General features: G+C 58.1%; 1 protein-coding gene across 1 annotated transcript; it reads right to left on the bottom strand.

Annotated features, from left to right (window-relative positions):
- Positions 1–2,464: 2,464 nt before the first annotated feature.
- On the bottom strand, positions 2,465–14,240 carry DEF6 (DEF6, guanine nucleotide exchange factor). The gene is made up of 12 exons (XM_014953609.1): positions 14,234–14,240; positions 11,668–11,783; positions 10,972–11,112; positions 9,168–9,353; positions 7,008–7,235; positions 6,781–6,927; positions 6,491–6,599; positions 6,108–6,406; positions 5,414–5,580; positions 5,010–5,208; positions 4,510–4,600; positions 2,465–3,916 (listed from the first exon to the last, which is right to left on the bottom strand). Exons 1-12 carry the CDS (start codon positions 14,238–14,240, stop codon positions 3,702–3,704), a joined length of 1,905 nt encoding a protein of 634 aa, XP_014809095.1. The 3' UTR covers positions 2,465–3,701.
- Between the last annotated feature and the right edge of the window lie 2,022 nt (positions 14,241–16,262).

Genomic DNA, 16,262 nt, shown 5'->3' with positions numbered 1-16,262 from the left:
AAGTCGTTACCACGGCAACGGCCCAAGCCCGCCCCGCCCCGCCCTGTCGCGAGGCGCCCCCTGGCGGACTCAGGCCGCACTCTTTGCCCCCCCCCCCAAAACCGGCAGGCGCGGGGCCTCATGGGAAGTGTAGGCGCTGGGCGGAGCGAGGGGGGTGCAAAATGGCGGCGGCCTCTCTCTGCCAGCGGCTCCAACAGACACGGGTCTGCCCTTAGTGAGCTCGAGTGTTCCCTGTCCCTTCCTCGGCCACCCTGCCCCAGCGCCTCACCGGGTCCGGCCGCTGGGCTCTCACCCCCACGGCGGGAGAGGGGGCCGTGTGGGTGCAGCGCAGGCTGAGGGGAGCTGGTGCCCTGCCTGCAGAGCTGAGGGCAGAGGGAACAGCAGCCCCTCGGAAGCCCCCTCACTAAACCCTCCCGGGACAGGCCAGTTTGTGGCCGTAACTGGGGACATGTCTCGGAGAGGAAAGTCCTGGTGGCCATGAGCTCTGTGTCACAGGCAGGGTGGCTGAAAGGGAGCTGGCCAGGAGCTGCTGGGCAGGAGCCTGGGCAGAAACCGGGATGCTCCAGCCCATGATGCACTGGAACAGGGAGTGCACTGAACGGGGATTTGTTTCAGGCAACCAAACTGGGACTTGAGGTTCCAAAGAGCTTCTGCCACCAGCTCGGTTGTGTTGGACGCTGTGGGACCCCCTCGACACTTCTCAAGGTGCCTGTGGTGGCTCTGGGACCCTGATGACACTGCTTGGGGTGCCCATGGGAGCTCTGGAACTCTCAGGACACCCCTCGGGGTGCCTGCAGCAGCTCTGGGACCCTCACAATGCCACTTGGAATACCTATGACAGCTCTGCAACCCTCCTGACACCCCTCAGGGTGCCGGCAGCAGTTCTGGGACCCTCATGATGCCACTCAGGGTATCTGTGGCAGCTCTGGGACCCTCACAGGAGACCCCCCCCAGGACAGTGCAGAGATGGGATGGTGGGAGCTGCAGAGAGCCGCTCTTCCCCATTTTCACCCTGCGCTCTCCTTGTGATCCTGCTGCAGGAGCTTATTCTTCATCAGAGGCACTGGCACACACGCTGGCGATGCGCATCAACTGCTGACTTAAGCTCCAGCTCTTGGTTGGCTGCTCCGGGAGGATGAGACAGATCCGGGCGCATCCCGACTTGGCCCCTGATCAAAGGCAGGTGCTGACACCGGTTCCGGCTGCTCCCTCCACGCCTGTCCGTGCCCGCGGCAATTAATGTATAGCTTTTTCCCCACATGGGAACTCAGCTCTGGGGAGCAAACGCAATGCTCTGGTGAGTGGCTGTGAGGAGGGACAGTGGTGAAAAGCAATGGCACTGTCACTTGCAGGGGTCATAGAATGGTTTGGGTTGGAAGGGATCTTAAAGATCATCGAGTTCCCACCCCTCCGCCATGGGCAGGGACACCTCCCACCAGAGCAGGTTGCTCAAAGCCCCATCCAGTGGCCCCTCGGGGCTGAGCACGGGCTGAGTCCTTGTGACAATGCTGTGGCACAGGGACGGGGGAAGGTGTCCCTTTTCCTCCCCGCCTAAGTGTGGCGTGGCACAGCTTGTACCTGTCCTGACACCTGATCGGGGACCAGATGATTGAGCTAATGAAGCTGATGAGGGAGGATTCCATCTCCCAGCAGCGCATTTCCACCCAGCCCATTCCCTTCCCAGTAGAGACGGATCTTGGGCACCCTCCCTGTTCTTGCTCTCCAGATCTCATGGAGCAACGAGCAGCTTTGCCAGGGTCACCCCAGGAGGCTGCAGCGATTTGTACCCCCCTCCCCATGTGCCTCGATGGAAGACAGAGCCCCAGCCTCTGGCACAGGATCTTGGGAAGATCCTGTTCCACCAGAACTCCTGTGCGGAGCAGAGGCATCCTGTGTCCTGGGACTGGCCAGGATGGCACAGGGCCAGGCAGGGATGCCAAATCTGCATGAGGGCTGTAGGGGGCTGCTCAGGACCACCATGCTGTGTCCCAGCGCTGTGGGAAGGAGGAGAAGGCAGGGGGAATGAATTTGACCTGCAGCCCCTGCAGGGTCAGGGCCACCATGACCATCACCTCTGGGTGAGGCTGCGTGGGACCGGGGCACGGGGCCATCTAGTCACCCTTGTGGGCACGCAGAGCCAGGGCCACCCAGTCACCCTTGTGGGCACACAGAGCCGCTTTGTCCCAGGGCAGCTGTCCTGCTCCGCTGGCACCCGCGGAAACAGCCTCTCTCGCAGTCAGGCACGATGAAAAATAACTGTAAAAAAGGAACACTGTAAAAACTGGGTGGTGGAGGAGGCGGGGGAAAGAGCTGTGTGAGCAAACGCTGAAAGCCACATGAGTAGGAAATAGATTGTAATCTCCCTAACGAACTGCAGTTAATCAGCGTGAGCAACTGCGAACTGGGGCTTGATGCAGAGCTTGCTCCTGGTGCCCGTCTCCAGAGGGGACCCTCATGTGACCGGGGGCTCTGGGCCCCGTACAACGAAGACCCCAAAGCCACAGGTGAATGGGACTGTATTTAAACAGAGGTGCTTGGAAAAACCCACCCCGATGTTGGAGTGGGTTAGATTTATTATTTTTTTTTGTGCGGGGAGGTTTGCCAGCAGAGTTGGCTTTTGTTCTCAGTTTTTTTGAGGAGCAAATTAGCTGGAGGAGACAGACCGGGCCAGTGTTCCTGAACGGAGCTGCCACGTCCACCGGCCCCCGGTTTGGGTGGCCCCTGGGAGCCTTTGCTGTTGCCTCCTGTGGGCCTTGGACCACGTCCTGAGCCAGGATTCCTGAAACAGGGAGTCCTGCAGTCCGAGGGCATGGACCCAAAGGAAGCCCAGAGCACCGTTATCTTCCTATACCAGCACTTAATTAATCATACAGAGGTGATGGCCCTCCCAGACGTTACCCCTCTGCCAGCCCTGCCACCCAGGGGGGAGTTCATCATCTACGGCCAGTTCACCAGCATCTGTCCTCACCTTGGCCCTCCACAGACCAACCCCAAATCCACCGGGGGAGCCTTTTTCCGTGGGTGGCATCTGATTTCTTTTACTGGGTTCTTTTCTACAGTGGGAATCAAAACCCTGCCCTGCTGAGGAGGGAGCTCTGGTGCCTGTAGGGCCAGAGATGCCCAGGGAAGGGGGTCTGCGGGCCAGCGGTTCCAAAAGCTTCCTTGCTTGTTGGTTCCTGCTAACATCGACGTGACTCTAGTGATGAACAACCACCTTTGGGGAACACACGTGTGAGTTCAGGACACCCCAACATTTCTTGGGGAGGGCCCAAGGCTTCCCTGGCAGTTGCTGTCCCAGGGCCACACAGCCAGGGGCGCAGCGGGCGATGCAGAAGGGTGGCTGGTGGAAACCAAGAGGGAACTGCAGCCCTGGGCAACACAATCCAGACCCACCAGTGGCTTGGGTTTTCAGGCAGGGTGGAAACCAGAGTCTGGGGAGTTGAGTCCAGGTCCCACACCTAGGTAGCCTGGAGGAGATGGCCTCACTGGCCAGACTCCCCAGTGTCTGAACCTCCTGGCACGTCGTGGCTGTAACACTTCCCTGAAGAAAATGGGAGCATCTCTGCCTTATATGTAGTCATCTCTAGGCTCTGTGCTGGTCCCCACTTGTCTCCATCCAGAGGTGGCCGTATTGGCTGTGTCTGCTCGCAGGGATGTGCTGGGCCCCGCAGTTCCCCGCTGGGCTCTGCCTCCCTGCCGGGCTAGTTGGTGGGCTCTGTGGCCATGGTGTCCGCATCCGGAGACGGCGGCACACTGCTGTTCCCACCGTTGCTCACGTTTTCCTTGCTATTGACCCTTGTGGGGTTGCTGCCTTTATCCTCTGCCTTCTGCTTGAGGAGTTTGAGGGAGGAATCTCTCTGGGAGAGGAGGGGTTGGTAGCCAGCAAAGCCTCCTCCACTCACGTTTGTACGCTTGTCTGGGCAGACAGAAAAAGAGGGTCATTTACCTCAGGCCCCCATTGAATTTTCATAAAATCACAGAATAGTTTGGGTGGGAAGGGACCTTAAAGCCCACCCAGTGTGTCCCCCCTGCCCTGGGCAGGGACACCTCCCACCAGACCAGGTTGCTCCAAGCCCCCTCCAACCTGGCCTTGAACCCCTCCAGGGATGGGGCAGCCACAGCTTCTCTGGCCAACCTGGGCCAGGCTCTCACCACCCTCACACCAAACAAGTTCTTCCCCACATCTCAGCTCCATCTCCCCTCTTCCAGTGTCAAACCCTTCCCCCTCATCCTCGGGCTCCCCTCCCTGATCCAGAGTCCCTCCCCAGCTTTCCTGGAGCCCCTTGAGGGACTGGAAGGGTCTCCAAGGTCTCCCCGGAGCCTTCTCTTCTCCAGGCTGAACCCCCCCAACTCTCTCCAGAGACATTGGGGTAAGTTCTCTGAAAGATGGGGGTCCTTCCAGCTCCTGGGTGCGCCCAAAGAGAAGGATATGGGTGGGAGACTGGTCTTGTGCCCCAGTGTGGCTGTGCTCAGGAGGGGCAGGGGATGGTGTGATGGCTAATCTCCTACCTCCTGGCCCAATGGGGTGCATCAGTCTGTTCATCTGGACGTTCCAGTGCTTGACATTGGTGCTGGCCTGTCGCAGCTTCCGCTGGGCCGCCTGGCAGGGATGGAGGAGAGGGGTGAGCTGGCCACTGGACATCACCCAACCCGGGACCACAGGCAGGAGTTTCCCTTCCCTCAGTAAGCCTAGATTGGAGGTTCCCTCTGGGATGGAGACCCAGCTCACTCTCCTCTAGGTCTTCTGCTCCTCCCCAGTCCTCCCCCCTCCACACACTCACGCTGTTGACATTGCTCTGGACTCCAGTGCTGTGCCCCTAGGGCAGGACATGCTTGTCCCATCTCTGCCACTCAATCAGCCCTGCCAGAGCTCAGAAAACCCCCAAGGAAATACCAGCTTGGTCCCCAAAGCTGCTGGGTCCTCCCCAGAGTGGCGGTGACTCAGGGAGGGCTGGGAAGTCCCCTGGGGCTCGCACCATGAAGGGATGTGGCACCGACAGGATGCTCACCATGACGTCTTGGTCCACCCGCTGCCTGTTCACTCTCACTTCTTCCAGCTGCTTCTGCGCCTCTTCCAGACACTTGTTCTTGTTCTCCATCTCCTGCTTGAGGACCTGCTTCTCCAGCTGAGTTTTGATGATATATTCCTCTTGCTCCTCCTTCAGCTTCATCAGCTGCTTCAGCTTCTCCTCTTCTTCAGCCAGTAGCCTGTCAAAGAAGAGCAAGAGGTGAAGATGTCCCTCTGCCACTTCATCCACCAGCTTCCCCCATCCCTGATGACATTCTGGGAAGACACCAGCACACCCCAGTACCCTAAAGAGCGTTGCATTGCCATGGGGAGCGTTTCCCCACACCCAGCTGCTGCCCTGGGAGCGGGGCTGGTTGAGGAGGAGAGGGGATGCCCTGGTCCTACCTGGCCTGTGCATATCTCACAGCCTCCTCGTCCTGCCGTGCTTTCACCTCCTGCTGCAGGGCCTCCTGGAGACGCTCCTGCATGTCCTCCAGCTCCAGGATGCGCTTGCGCTGACGCTCTGCCTCTGCCTCCTTCAGGACCATCTCAGCCTGCATGGAGGCGCGAGCCTGCCGCAGGAAGAGGAGCCGTCACCATGGGCTGGAGCCACCGCCACCATCCCCAGGACCCCCTTGTCCCCGCATCCCTGGGTGGATGGGACTGGACATCTCCCACGACAGGGAGAGCCCATGGAGAGAACTCCAAAGCAAGGCAGGTTCCCCGCTCAGGAGACACACCGCATCTTTTGGGGCGCGTGCTGGCTGCAAGGTCAGAAATGGGCTCACTGGCCATCCTGGCACTAGCACTGGCCTCTCACCTGCCCCCCAGCTTCATACACCCCAGGACAGGTTGTCCTCATCTCCTGCTCCTCAGGTAGCTCACGCACAGTGGTGCTGACCCCTCCATCCCTCACCCCTGGGTCACACACAGACCCAAGCAGCCCAGAGGTAGCAGCAGCATCATTGTGAGAGTGGGACGTGGTCCTAAAAGCTCCTCCAAACCCTGTGGACTGCCACGGGCAAGGGAAGTGGAAAGAATCACCCACCCCATGAGCAACGCAGCCCTGTGGAAGGACACTCCATGAGCATGCACCCACCTGCTCAGCCTCCCGCAGCTGGATCTCCAGCGTCCTCTGCATCTCCTCGTGCTGCTGCCTCCGCCGCTCCTCCTCCTCTTGCAAGAGTATCTCTGCCTGCCGCTGGGCCTCCTTCAGCAGCTCCAGCTCCTGCAGCTTCCTCTCCTTCTCCTCCTGGAGCTGCTTGAGCCGCTGTGTCTCCTCCTCCTTGGCCGCCTTGCGCTGCTCCCGTTGCTCCCGCTGCTCCCGGCGTTTCTGCTTCAGGTCTTTGTGCAGGGACTTCTTGCCCTCAGCCTGCAGCCGGATGGCCATCTGGATGGCTGGGCAGGGATGGGGACAGTCAGTGGGGACGTGGAGGGGGGGACACAGGGAAGTTGGGGAGGGGGCACAGGGTGGGCACAGACCTAACGTCCACTCCTGGCGCTGTCGGGTGTCAGAGGCGCTCATCTCATAGGTGCGGGAGGAGGTCTTCACACAGAACATGCACCTCTTCCCATCCCGGTCAGGCAGGACCTGCAGGGGGAGGACACAGGATGGCATTACCCTCCCTGCATCCCACCTTATCCCCATTTTCTCCAGCCATAGGACTTGGTTCTCCATGCTCATGGATGTGAAATTCTGTTTTCTTGGGCTCCTCTTCCTGGGGTCTGGAGGTGATCTCCTGTTCCCAAGCTGAGTGTGGCCCAGACCGTACCTCCACGCAGCAGTGCTTGTCCAACGCGATGCTCCCCTTCTTCTCCTTCCGCTCCTCGCTCATGTAGTAGGACAGGACACTGGGCTTCAGAGTGAACCACCGCTCTGACCAGTTCCTCCTCAGCTGGCCCTTCTTCCAGAGGTAGCCCTGAGCCCAAGAGACACAGAGATCAATAATGGGGTGGGGGCAGGACAGAGTTTGTGCCCCAGGACATGTGGGGTCCTTGCCTGTTTGAGAACATCCTCGATGACCTCCTGGTAGACCTCCTCCACAGCCATGCTGATGGCCTCCTGCTCGATGCCTCGCAGGAACCGCCCTGAGTTCACCATGTCCAGGAACTGCCAGACCGTCAGCCCCCCCTGGCCTTGCAGCTCCTGGGAGAGGTAGTCATCCAGCTCACAGGAGTTCAGCTCCACGTTCATGGCTGTGCAGATCTTCTTCAGCAGGTACTCCACCTGTGGGGACAAGGAATTCAGTGACAGGGAGAAGCGAGAGCCATCCCCACCCCACCAAACCCATTTTGGAGAGCCCCAAACCACATCTTTTTCCAGCCTGGAGACACAGGACCCTTATCCCAGAGGTATCACCCTTTGCAATGGTTGATGGTCATGGCCAAGCTGCTCCAGGCAGCAGGCGGGCTCAGCAGGTTGACATTGGGTTAGAGCTTGACCCACTACTGGGAGGTTTTTTCCTTTTAAGCACAAGGGTGAGATGTTTTGGGCTTGTTTGTCTGCAGAGTGAGAAAATTTGGCAGAAGCGCCCAACGCTGCTGTCCCCACAAGGCAGGTGTCCAACCACGGCCCTGACCTCAGCACCCCCCTTGGTTTCCAAATGACATCGCAAAAACACTGGGAAGGAGCAGGGGAAAAGGTCCCTATGGAGGAGATGAGGGTTGGTTTGAAACTGTCAATAAATTGCTTTAAAAAAAAGAGCTGAAATGGTTGACGTGATGTCCATTGCCTATTTCAGCTCAGGTTTTGCTGCCAGCTCTCCTCGACCCACGAAGGAGGGACCAGGGAGGGTGGGTGACTGTGGGGAGCCCTGCAGAAAGGTGAGACACGGCGGGGTCCCCGCACCCAGCTGGATTTATTTTTTTTCTTTTACATCATCTAAGAGAAGGGCAAGAATTATAGTTTATTTTTTAAGAATTTCTAAATTATATATATTTTATTCTTATCATCCTATATTTTATATATTATATAATTATTATCATTTTCTTGTAGTTTATTGATTAAGAAATTTAGTTCTTTTTTTTTCTTCTTCTCTTTTTTTTTTTTTTCAAGCCCAGCCCTGTAAGCAGAGAGATGATTCAGTCTGTCACGGTCTGGGGAACAGGAAGCTCCTCTCCCGGGGTGCAGGAAGTGCGGTCGCCCTCCCACATCTGCGCAGCTCTGCGCTTCTTGTCTTTTTTTTTTTTTTGGTGCCTCCTTTTTACTTTTTTTTTGGCCTTTTCTGCTGAGCTCAGGAGGTTGATGGTGTTGAAGCAGATCAGGCAGCAGCGGCTTGCCCAGCTGAGCTCCTCCTGGCGAGGCCGCTCTAGGCTTCTGAGCTTGTCCCTCCTCCCTGGATCTGCCCACCTTCTCCTGGGGGTTTGATCTGACCCCCCTCTCTGGGAGAAGGGAGAACCTCCCCCTCCAAATGCCGGGTGGAATTTGGAGATTTGGAGATTACTGCCAGAAGCTTTGCTGCGCCCGGGTACCTCGCTCTTAACTCTCCAGATGCTGGGCAGGCGCTGAGAGGGACATTGGGTCTACTCTGCCACTGCCATCGTGGTGGCACAGGCTGTAAAACAGCCCCAGAGACAGCCCCATCCAGCCCGACAGTGATTTCATGGAGAAGAACCTCCCACTGCACCAGATTTTAAGGGTTTGTCATCATTTTCTCTTTTTCCCCCATGATCTTCATGGGGGAGAACACCAACACCATGCTCCATTCAACCCTTGGGTGAGACGCAAGAGCTTTGGGTGAGGGACCAGCCCCAGGAGGAGCTGAGCTGAGGATGCTCCTTGGTTGGGACTCTGAGAACCAGCACATTCATTTCACAGGAGGCAAAAGAGCTTGTTAGCAGAGGTTTGGACCATGGAAGACCAGTATGGACCAGCCCACACCTCATCCTCCAAGACTTATATCTATATCTGAGAGGCTTCAGCGTTTTGTCGGGGGGAGTGTCCTCCCAAATGCTCCCAAGTCACCCCCTTCACACCCAGCAGGGGGGTGCCCAGGGCAGACAGCCCCTTCCTCCCACCCCTGGTGTTCTCTCTCACACCCTGGAGCACCACCTCTTGCAGGATGTGGTGGGACATGCCAGGAAGCGATAGCGGGATGTGTCACCCCGCACAGAGCCCTGGGAGGACAGGGATGGGGCAGGGGGGAGAGGCAGGTCCTACCTCATCCGGCACCATGACGAGAGGGTATTTGTCTTCAGACAGAAAGTTGAAGAGACACCAGAGCTTGAAGGCATCTTGGTGGGATACAACGCTATTCCCGTTCCGGTCGGGCTTGTAATTCTTCTTGGCCGTCAGGGTCCAGCAGAGTTCGTCGAAGTTTTCTTTGACAAAAGCACCTTCCTCCACCTACGGGCAGGAGTCAGGGGGGTGAGTGTGGTGCTATGGGGCTACCAGGGGGGTTTTGGGGGCAAGCACTGGGGGGAAGGCACTCTTACACTTGAAATCCCCTGTCCCTGCTGGTGAGAAGCACGGGGTGATGGATACAGGGGGCCAGACCTCAAGTGTCAGTGGGCACTGACCTGTAATGCCAGAGTATGTGTCCCCAGCACAGGTCCCTTACGCAGGTGAATGAGGAGTCCTGGGAGGATGCTACGGGACCACTGCAGTGCCCGGGCACTGTGACATGGCCACAGGGGCTCAACCACGTCCTGCTGGGCTTTGGAGCCCCAGCAGGAACCCCATGGTACAGCATTCCCACCCAATTCCACCTCCCCAGTGCCTCCATGGCTTTGGGTCGCTCTCGTTATCCCATTTGACCATAAAGAGGAACCGGAGCTCAGCAGAGGGAAGTGATGGCAGCAGGGGAGGCAGGAGTGATGCCTCCATCAACCTTGGCCCTGTTGCCCATCCACGAACTTCTGCGACCGCTCGCCTGGCACCCCGAGCTGCTTCACGCAGCAGTTTTGCTGCAGCACCAAAGGAGCCCCGGCCACCTCTGGCCCCTCCATGCAGCTGTGAAAGCCACACGCTGCCGGCACAAGGACAAACTGCAGCGGCAGAGCCGGAGAAAAACCTTCGGGTGCCAGAAAGATGAAAGGCCCCTCTTCCTAGGAAAATCCACTTCCCCTTCTCAGCCCCTGGGATTTCATTAGCCAGGGCGAAACCAGAAGAAGGGGGTTTAAGGCCGTCTCCCGCAGAACCACAGGGGAAACTGGAAGGATTTTGGCCGCTGCGTGATGGGGAGATTGGGCTGGGCTGACTTGGGCAGAGGGAGGGAGCTGGGGAAGGCTCTGCCCTCACTGAAACAGGCATCTCTGGACCAGGCTGGGCGAGGCAAGGACCGGCACGGGGACGGCATGGGGACAGCACGGGGACGGCATGGGGACAGCATGGGGACGGCACGGCTCAGCCCCGGGGAAGCGGCAGGGGAGGGAAGGGTTACTGCCCCCAGCTCTGGGCCTCCCCCTTCTTTCGAGCAGAGGGTGGAAGAAAGTTGTCAGTCATTTTTCCTCTCCTCACATGCCCGGAGGAAGCACGTACCCGGCCGCAAAGTCTCGGCTGCACCAAACAAAGGTGCCTTTCAGGCAAAAAAAAAAAAAGGGAGAAGGCCCCTGCCCACCCCAACCTCTTCTCCGTCCCCGGCACCTCGTCCTCCTCCCGCTTCTCCTCTTTGCCAAATGAGGTCACACCTCACATTTGAATGGGGGTGGAGAGGAAAAAGGGGCTGATTTCTCCTTCCGAGCCCTTTAGGAAACGTGGGCAGAGATACACCTCCATTCAGAGCCTTGGTGGAAAGGGCTGACTTCATCCTTGCCACAGAGACGTTGAGTGTTAAACATTTCTCACTCAATTTGGCATTTACCTGAGAGCTCCCCAACTCTTTCCATCCTTTTTCCACCCGTGGGATCTCCAGGAGCAGAGGGGAGCGGAGCTGTGGGGCTGCCACAGGATGCAGGAGCAGCCCAGGGACCGTGGTGTCCCCAGCTGAGACGCAGCAGGTCGAGGGGGTGGCCATGGAACTCACCTTATCCAGGATGTACTTGTTGAGATAGGGCATGTAGCCCTGGCTGGACACCGGCCCATCGTCATCATCACGGAAATGCTCTTCCAGCGCCACGGGGTCGTGAGGGATGCACAGCACCGTGTAGAGGTTGTGAGACAGCACCTGGCCAAGGACAGGAGACGGGAAGAAGGTGAACCACCCTCCAACCCTGCCCCAGACAATCCCCACACTGCCACCACCCAACCTGGGGACAGTCCCCTGCCCAGCATCCCCTCCCTGCGGCTGCAGCGGCCACAGGTGACTTGGGTTTGGCAGAGGGATATTCCCCTCTCCCCCTCTAATGTAAACCTTAGAGAATCATTTAGAAACAGGCAAAAATTGAGGATTTTTCCACATTCGTTTCTTTTCTTTCTTGGCACATGGGCAACTCTTCTCTTCTTTTTTTTTTTAAAAAGAGCTGTTTCAAACATTACAGAGCAAACAGGACATGCTTTGATCTGGAAAAGGTGATAAGCCACCCCGAGCCATGCTGTTTGGCAGCTGCCCCTCAGCCATTTCTTGAACACTTTAATAACTTCAGTGCCCAGCCTGGCAGCGGTCGCTTTCTGCCAACAGGGCATAGAAAGATGCAAAGGTGAAAATAAGAAAAGATTTCTAATAAACTAAAAACAGGTTTTGTCTGGAATGGAAGCAGACACAGGGGATCTGGAGACACACCTTTTCCAGAAACAGCCTGGGAATGTCACCAGCCAGAGAGTTTTTGTTCAAATCCCTCCAAAACAAAGCGTGTTTTGAAGCTTCCAAACTTCCCACGTGCTGGAAAGCCCACACCGCTGCCGGGCCAACATCTCCATGGGCACCACCAGCATCTCCAGCTCATGATGCTGGGTTGTCTCCTGGTCTTGACCTCCCAGCAAGCAGGAGATGGTTAAACGGGCGTCCCAGACTGCTGCCGTCCCTTTGCACCAGGGTTTGCAAAGACAGTTTGTAGGGTTTGCAGATGCAGCTTAGCCCAGGGTTCAAGAGGAGATGGGGTGCAGCATCCCTGCTCCTCCTCCAATCCGTCCAGGGCTGGAAATTTCCTCCCAGCAGGAGAGGAGCCACCGGAGGCCACGCTGCAGCTGGAGCCGGTTCTTGCTCAACCAGATTTTCCTTCTCTTTTTCAGCCTCTGGACTGATGTTATCAGCAGGACTCCACCCTGCACTGTAGCCCCCAGCGCTGCCGCTACAGCTTCACCTTTTTTGCCTTTTTTTGAGGTTCGGTGCAGCCCCAGGGGCTGCACAGGGGAGGGGAGGGATGGAAACACCCTGGGCATCCACCGAGATGGCTAAAAATCCACCAGGATGGATTGAGAGTTTGGGAACCGCATCCCATTCCTTGTTTCCAATGCGTCGTCCCCATCTCTCACACCTCCTCTGGCAGCACCCCAAAAAGCCCTGGGAGGTCTCATGTGTGCCATGGCCAACACTCCGAGCCCCTCAGTCTGCCCTGGCACACACCAAACCGCCGTCCCTGAGCTCGCCGGGGCCGTCACCTCCAAAATGAAAGTGGGGCAGGGTGGGGAGGAAAGCCCCGGCCAGGCTGATGTGGGGCGCGTGGGGCTGGGGCTGCCCCAACCCCAGGGACACAGGAGAGGTGGGACCCCATCTCTCACACCTCCTCTGGCAGCACCCCAAAAAGCCCTGGGAGGTCTCATGTGTGCCATGGCCAACACTCCGAGCCCCTCAGTCTGCCCTGGCACACACCAAACCGCCGTCCCTGAGCTCGCCGGGGCCGTCACCTCCAAAATGAAAGTGGGGCAGGGTGGGGAGGAAAGCCCCGGCCAGGCCGATGTGGGGCGCGTGGGGCTGGGGCTGCCCCAACCCCAGGGACACAGGAGAGGTGGGAAACTTCTCCCCCCCACCCCCCCCCCCGCCTCTGAAAGGAGGGATAGGAGGGGAAAATAACAGGGGGGAGAAGGGAAGGGATGCTCTGAGCTTTTTGGTGACGCAACCTTTCCCCTGCTGCATGGCGGGGGGGCAGAGGTCTGCCTGACACCCCCAGGCACCCCAAATCCCTCTGAGCACCAGCTCTGGTGTTCTCCACCTTCTCCCCGTCCCTCCTGCCCACCATCACCCCCCGGCTCCCACCCCTCCACAGCCACTGCGACGGCAGCCGGAGCCGGGGGTGGAATATTTAATGCTGCTAGAGAATGGCAGCTCCTCTTCTTCTCTCCCGTGGGAGATGCCGGGGGCAACGCCAGGCCTGGGGGTGACCTTTCGGGCTGGAGCCTGGCTCCCCACATTAACACCAACCCCTCTGGCCCCAGTGGGTGGGAGCAGGGGGCTCAGGGCTCCTGCACTGTGCTGGGAGCATTGCTGCTGCCTCAGTTTCCCCACGTGCAAGCAGAGCGGCCCCGCTGAGAAAACCAAAGCCTCCCTGGAGCTGGGGGTACAGGGAGTCCTGTCCCTGGCGACCCCCAGTACCAGAGGCCTTTGATAGCTGCTGGGGTCCCTTTAGCTGCCCATTTTCTGCAGCGAGGAGGACATGGATGTCCCATCAGCCAGGATTCCTTGGCTCAAGCCCAGCCTCGGGACCATCAGCTCTCCACCTTGGGGAAGCCTTCCCCCCCCCAGCTTGAAGGGATGAGCTGCTCTTGGAGTTGTTACTGGCCAAACTGAGACCCACTGGCCTGTGACAAGAGCCTCTTGTGCACAAAACAAGCAGAGAAGCTTTCAGCCCAAGGCCGGCACCTCCCTCCTGCCTCTGGGAGGGCGTCCATAACCCCACTGTGCTGACCCAGCTCCCCAAGCCACCAGTTATACCCAGAGACCCCCACAAGTCATGGGCTCTGTCTCCAAAAGGAGCAAGAACCACCTCCCCTGCCATTCACACCCTGAGCCTGCAACCTCACACAGTGGGTGGAGGACCCCTGAGCCCCCCCAAGTATGTATTTCAACTGCTCGCCCATCCCTCCGTTGCCTCCTCTCTGCTCCCCAAGGGCTTTGCTGTAGCAGGGCAGCTTCTGGAGACCAAGCTCCACTCATCAAACGTCTCCTCTCCCTCTTAAATAGGGGCAGGAACGGAGCAGAGGTGCCAAAAAGCACTGGGATGGTGCTTGGTGACCCCCAGCCAGGCTCGGCCACCCCGAGGTGGGGTGCCTGTGGGAATCCCACATCCCAGCCAGGATCCATGGAGATGGGGGGGAAGCTCCCCCAGGGCAGGACACGGTGGCCGGGAGAGAACAAACGCTTCTCCAGGAGCGGGGCCGTCGGTGGGTGCCCGCGCTGGGAACCGACCCACCCGACATCTCTGGGTGCACAGCAACGCGACCACAAAGACTGTCTTTCCTTCCTGTGCAGATACACACCTCCACTCGCACGGAGGGACGCGCAGGCCTGCTCGCAGAGGGGTGCCCAGGCAAAGGACCCAACTGCTGAACCCAACGGCTTCCCCACAGCTTCACCCTCGTGCCTTGAAACACCCCTGAAATCACTCCTGCGACAGGCTGGAGGGAGGTCTCCTCTGCTGCTTCTCTGCCAGCAAAATCCCACCCCGTCTCCCGGGGCTGGGGTTTTCTTTCCGTCGGTGCAAATGCCACGAGTGCCAGTGTTTCTCCCACCCTTGTTCAAGACCCTTCTTGCAGCAACACGCCTGGGAGAGGGCGCAGAGCCCAGCCCAGCTTTGGAGAAGCCGTGGCCACCACAGTTTTAACAGGTTATTGCTCAAACCTGCCAGACCCTGGGGTTCTTCTGCACTGAACCCACCCAGAAACACCACTGTTGGCTCGCGTGGGCTGGGGCAAAGCACTCGGCGTCGAGGGGTGATGGAAACGATCTCGCCCCGGCCTCGGGGACGATGGTGGAAAGTCATCCAGAGCTCAGCTTTGTCGTGCAAGGGCCCAGCCCGACCCACCACCGTCCCATTTCGGCCCCAAAGGCGGGTGGAAAAACAGCGAGGGGTGAATCTCCCTTCCCCTCCGAAATGTCACCCTGTGGAAACGCTGTCCCCAGCGTCCCCATCACCCCGGCACGAGGGTTTGCATCTCCCCCAGCCCCCCCGGAACTAACTCTCTAGGAAATTGCTGTTAAAATTAGGGTCTCTGTGGCCTCAGCATCATCTCTGGTGATTAAGATCTTGTGAGAGAAGTGCTGTGCGAGTTCACGCCAGCGTTTTGGGGGCCCTGGCTGGGCTGAGGACCCAGAGCCTGGGTGCAGGGGGTGCTGCCAGGGGAGCACAGCCGCCCTGGGGATTAGCCAGGGGAATTCGGCTCAGCCCTACTTTAGGATTTTCCTTAATTCCTTCAGCTATTTCTACAGTTTCAGGCAGGCGAGCGCGGCTCACGGGGCACTCAAGTTTCTGGGCAGCAGCTGAAGGAGGAGCCCGGCTTCTCCTCCAGACCCCTGCAAATGAAACTCTTAATTTTGGGGCAAAATACACCTCTCTCCACCAAGCCCAGCACCTTCCCTGCAGTCTGCCCTGGGGGAAGCCCTGTGAAGTAGAGGGAATAGGGGAAAAGAGGTTTCTTCGCAGCGTTTCACAACTCCCCTCGCACGCCGGCGGCGGCTGCCAAGTCCTGACGCAACATCTCCCCGTGTTTTGCATGTTTTTAGCTCAGGTCTCTCCCCTGCATCGCAGCCCCCTGCTCCCACCAGTGTTCCCAGGCTAAAAACCACGAACGGGACATTCATATGGTGAGAAAGGAGGAGTCCCATCCTTTGCAAAAGCGGGGGGGGAATAAAAATCAGTTAATGATTGTCAAAGCTGAGGTGCAACCTGGTGGATTCCACCAGACCCCGTCTCAGGGGCAGACAAAAAAGCTTTAAAAACCCACGATGGTTTAGAGGAAGGGCTGAACGCATGAGCTCTCGGCGAAGCTGCTGAAGGGGTGAGGGAGAGGGGAAAGCAGAGATTTTTTGAAAAAGCTTTGTGTTATTTCTGGCCAGACCACTGAGGAGTTTTAGTTTAAAAACAGTCTCCCTCTACCTACCGACCCGCTGGGCTGAACAGGAAGCAGAAACGGGGGTGCTCTGGCAAGCAAGAAAATATAAACCAATTTTGGGCTGTTAGTCACCCATAAAAAGCATAATAAACCGAAAACAATTAAAAATTAGATTTCTCCTAAGTTTCACCTGGAAAATACACTTGAGCGTTAACTCCCCCACCTTCTTTTTTTAAAGGGAGATGAGGCAAAGCCAAAGAACTTCACCAAAACAACCGTGGAGGTGACGGCAAGGTCTGATTAATCTGAACATTGACCAATTCCTCGGTGGGAGCCCTGGGGGGATGCAAAGCATCCCTGGTCCCTCTGCCCCTCGCAACCCACCCACCC

Source organism: Calidris pugnax, unplaced genomic scaffold, assembly GCF_001431845.1.
Source record: "Calidris pugnax isolate Ruff unplaced genomic scaffold, ASM143184v1 scaffold245, whole genome shotgun sequence".
NCBI lineage: Eukaryota > Metazoa > Chordata > Aves > Charadriiformes > Scolopacidae > Calidris > Calidris pugnax.
Note: the sequence above shows the minus strand (reverse complement) of the source record. Positions and strands in the feature narration are given on the sequence as shown.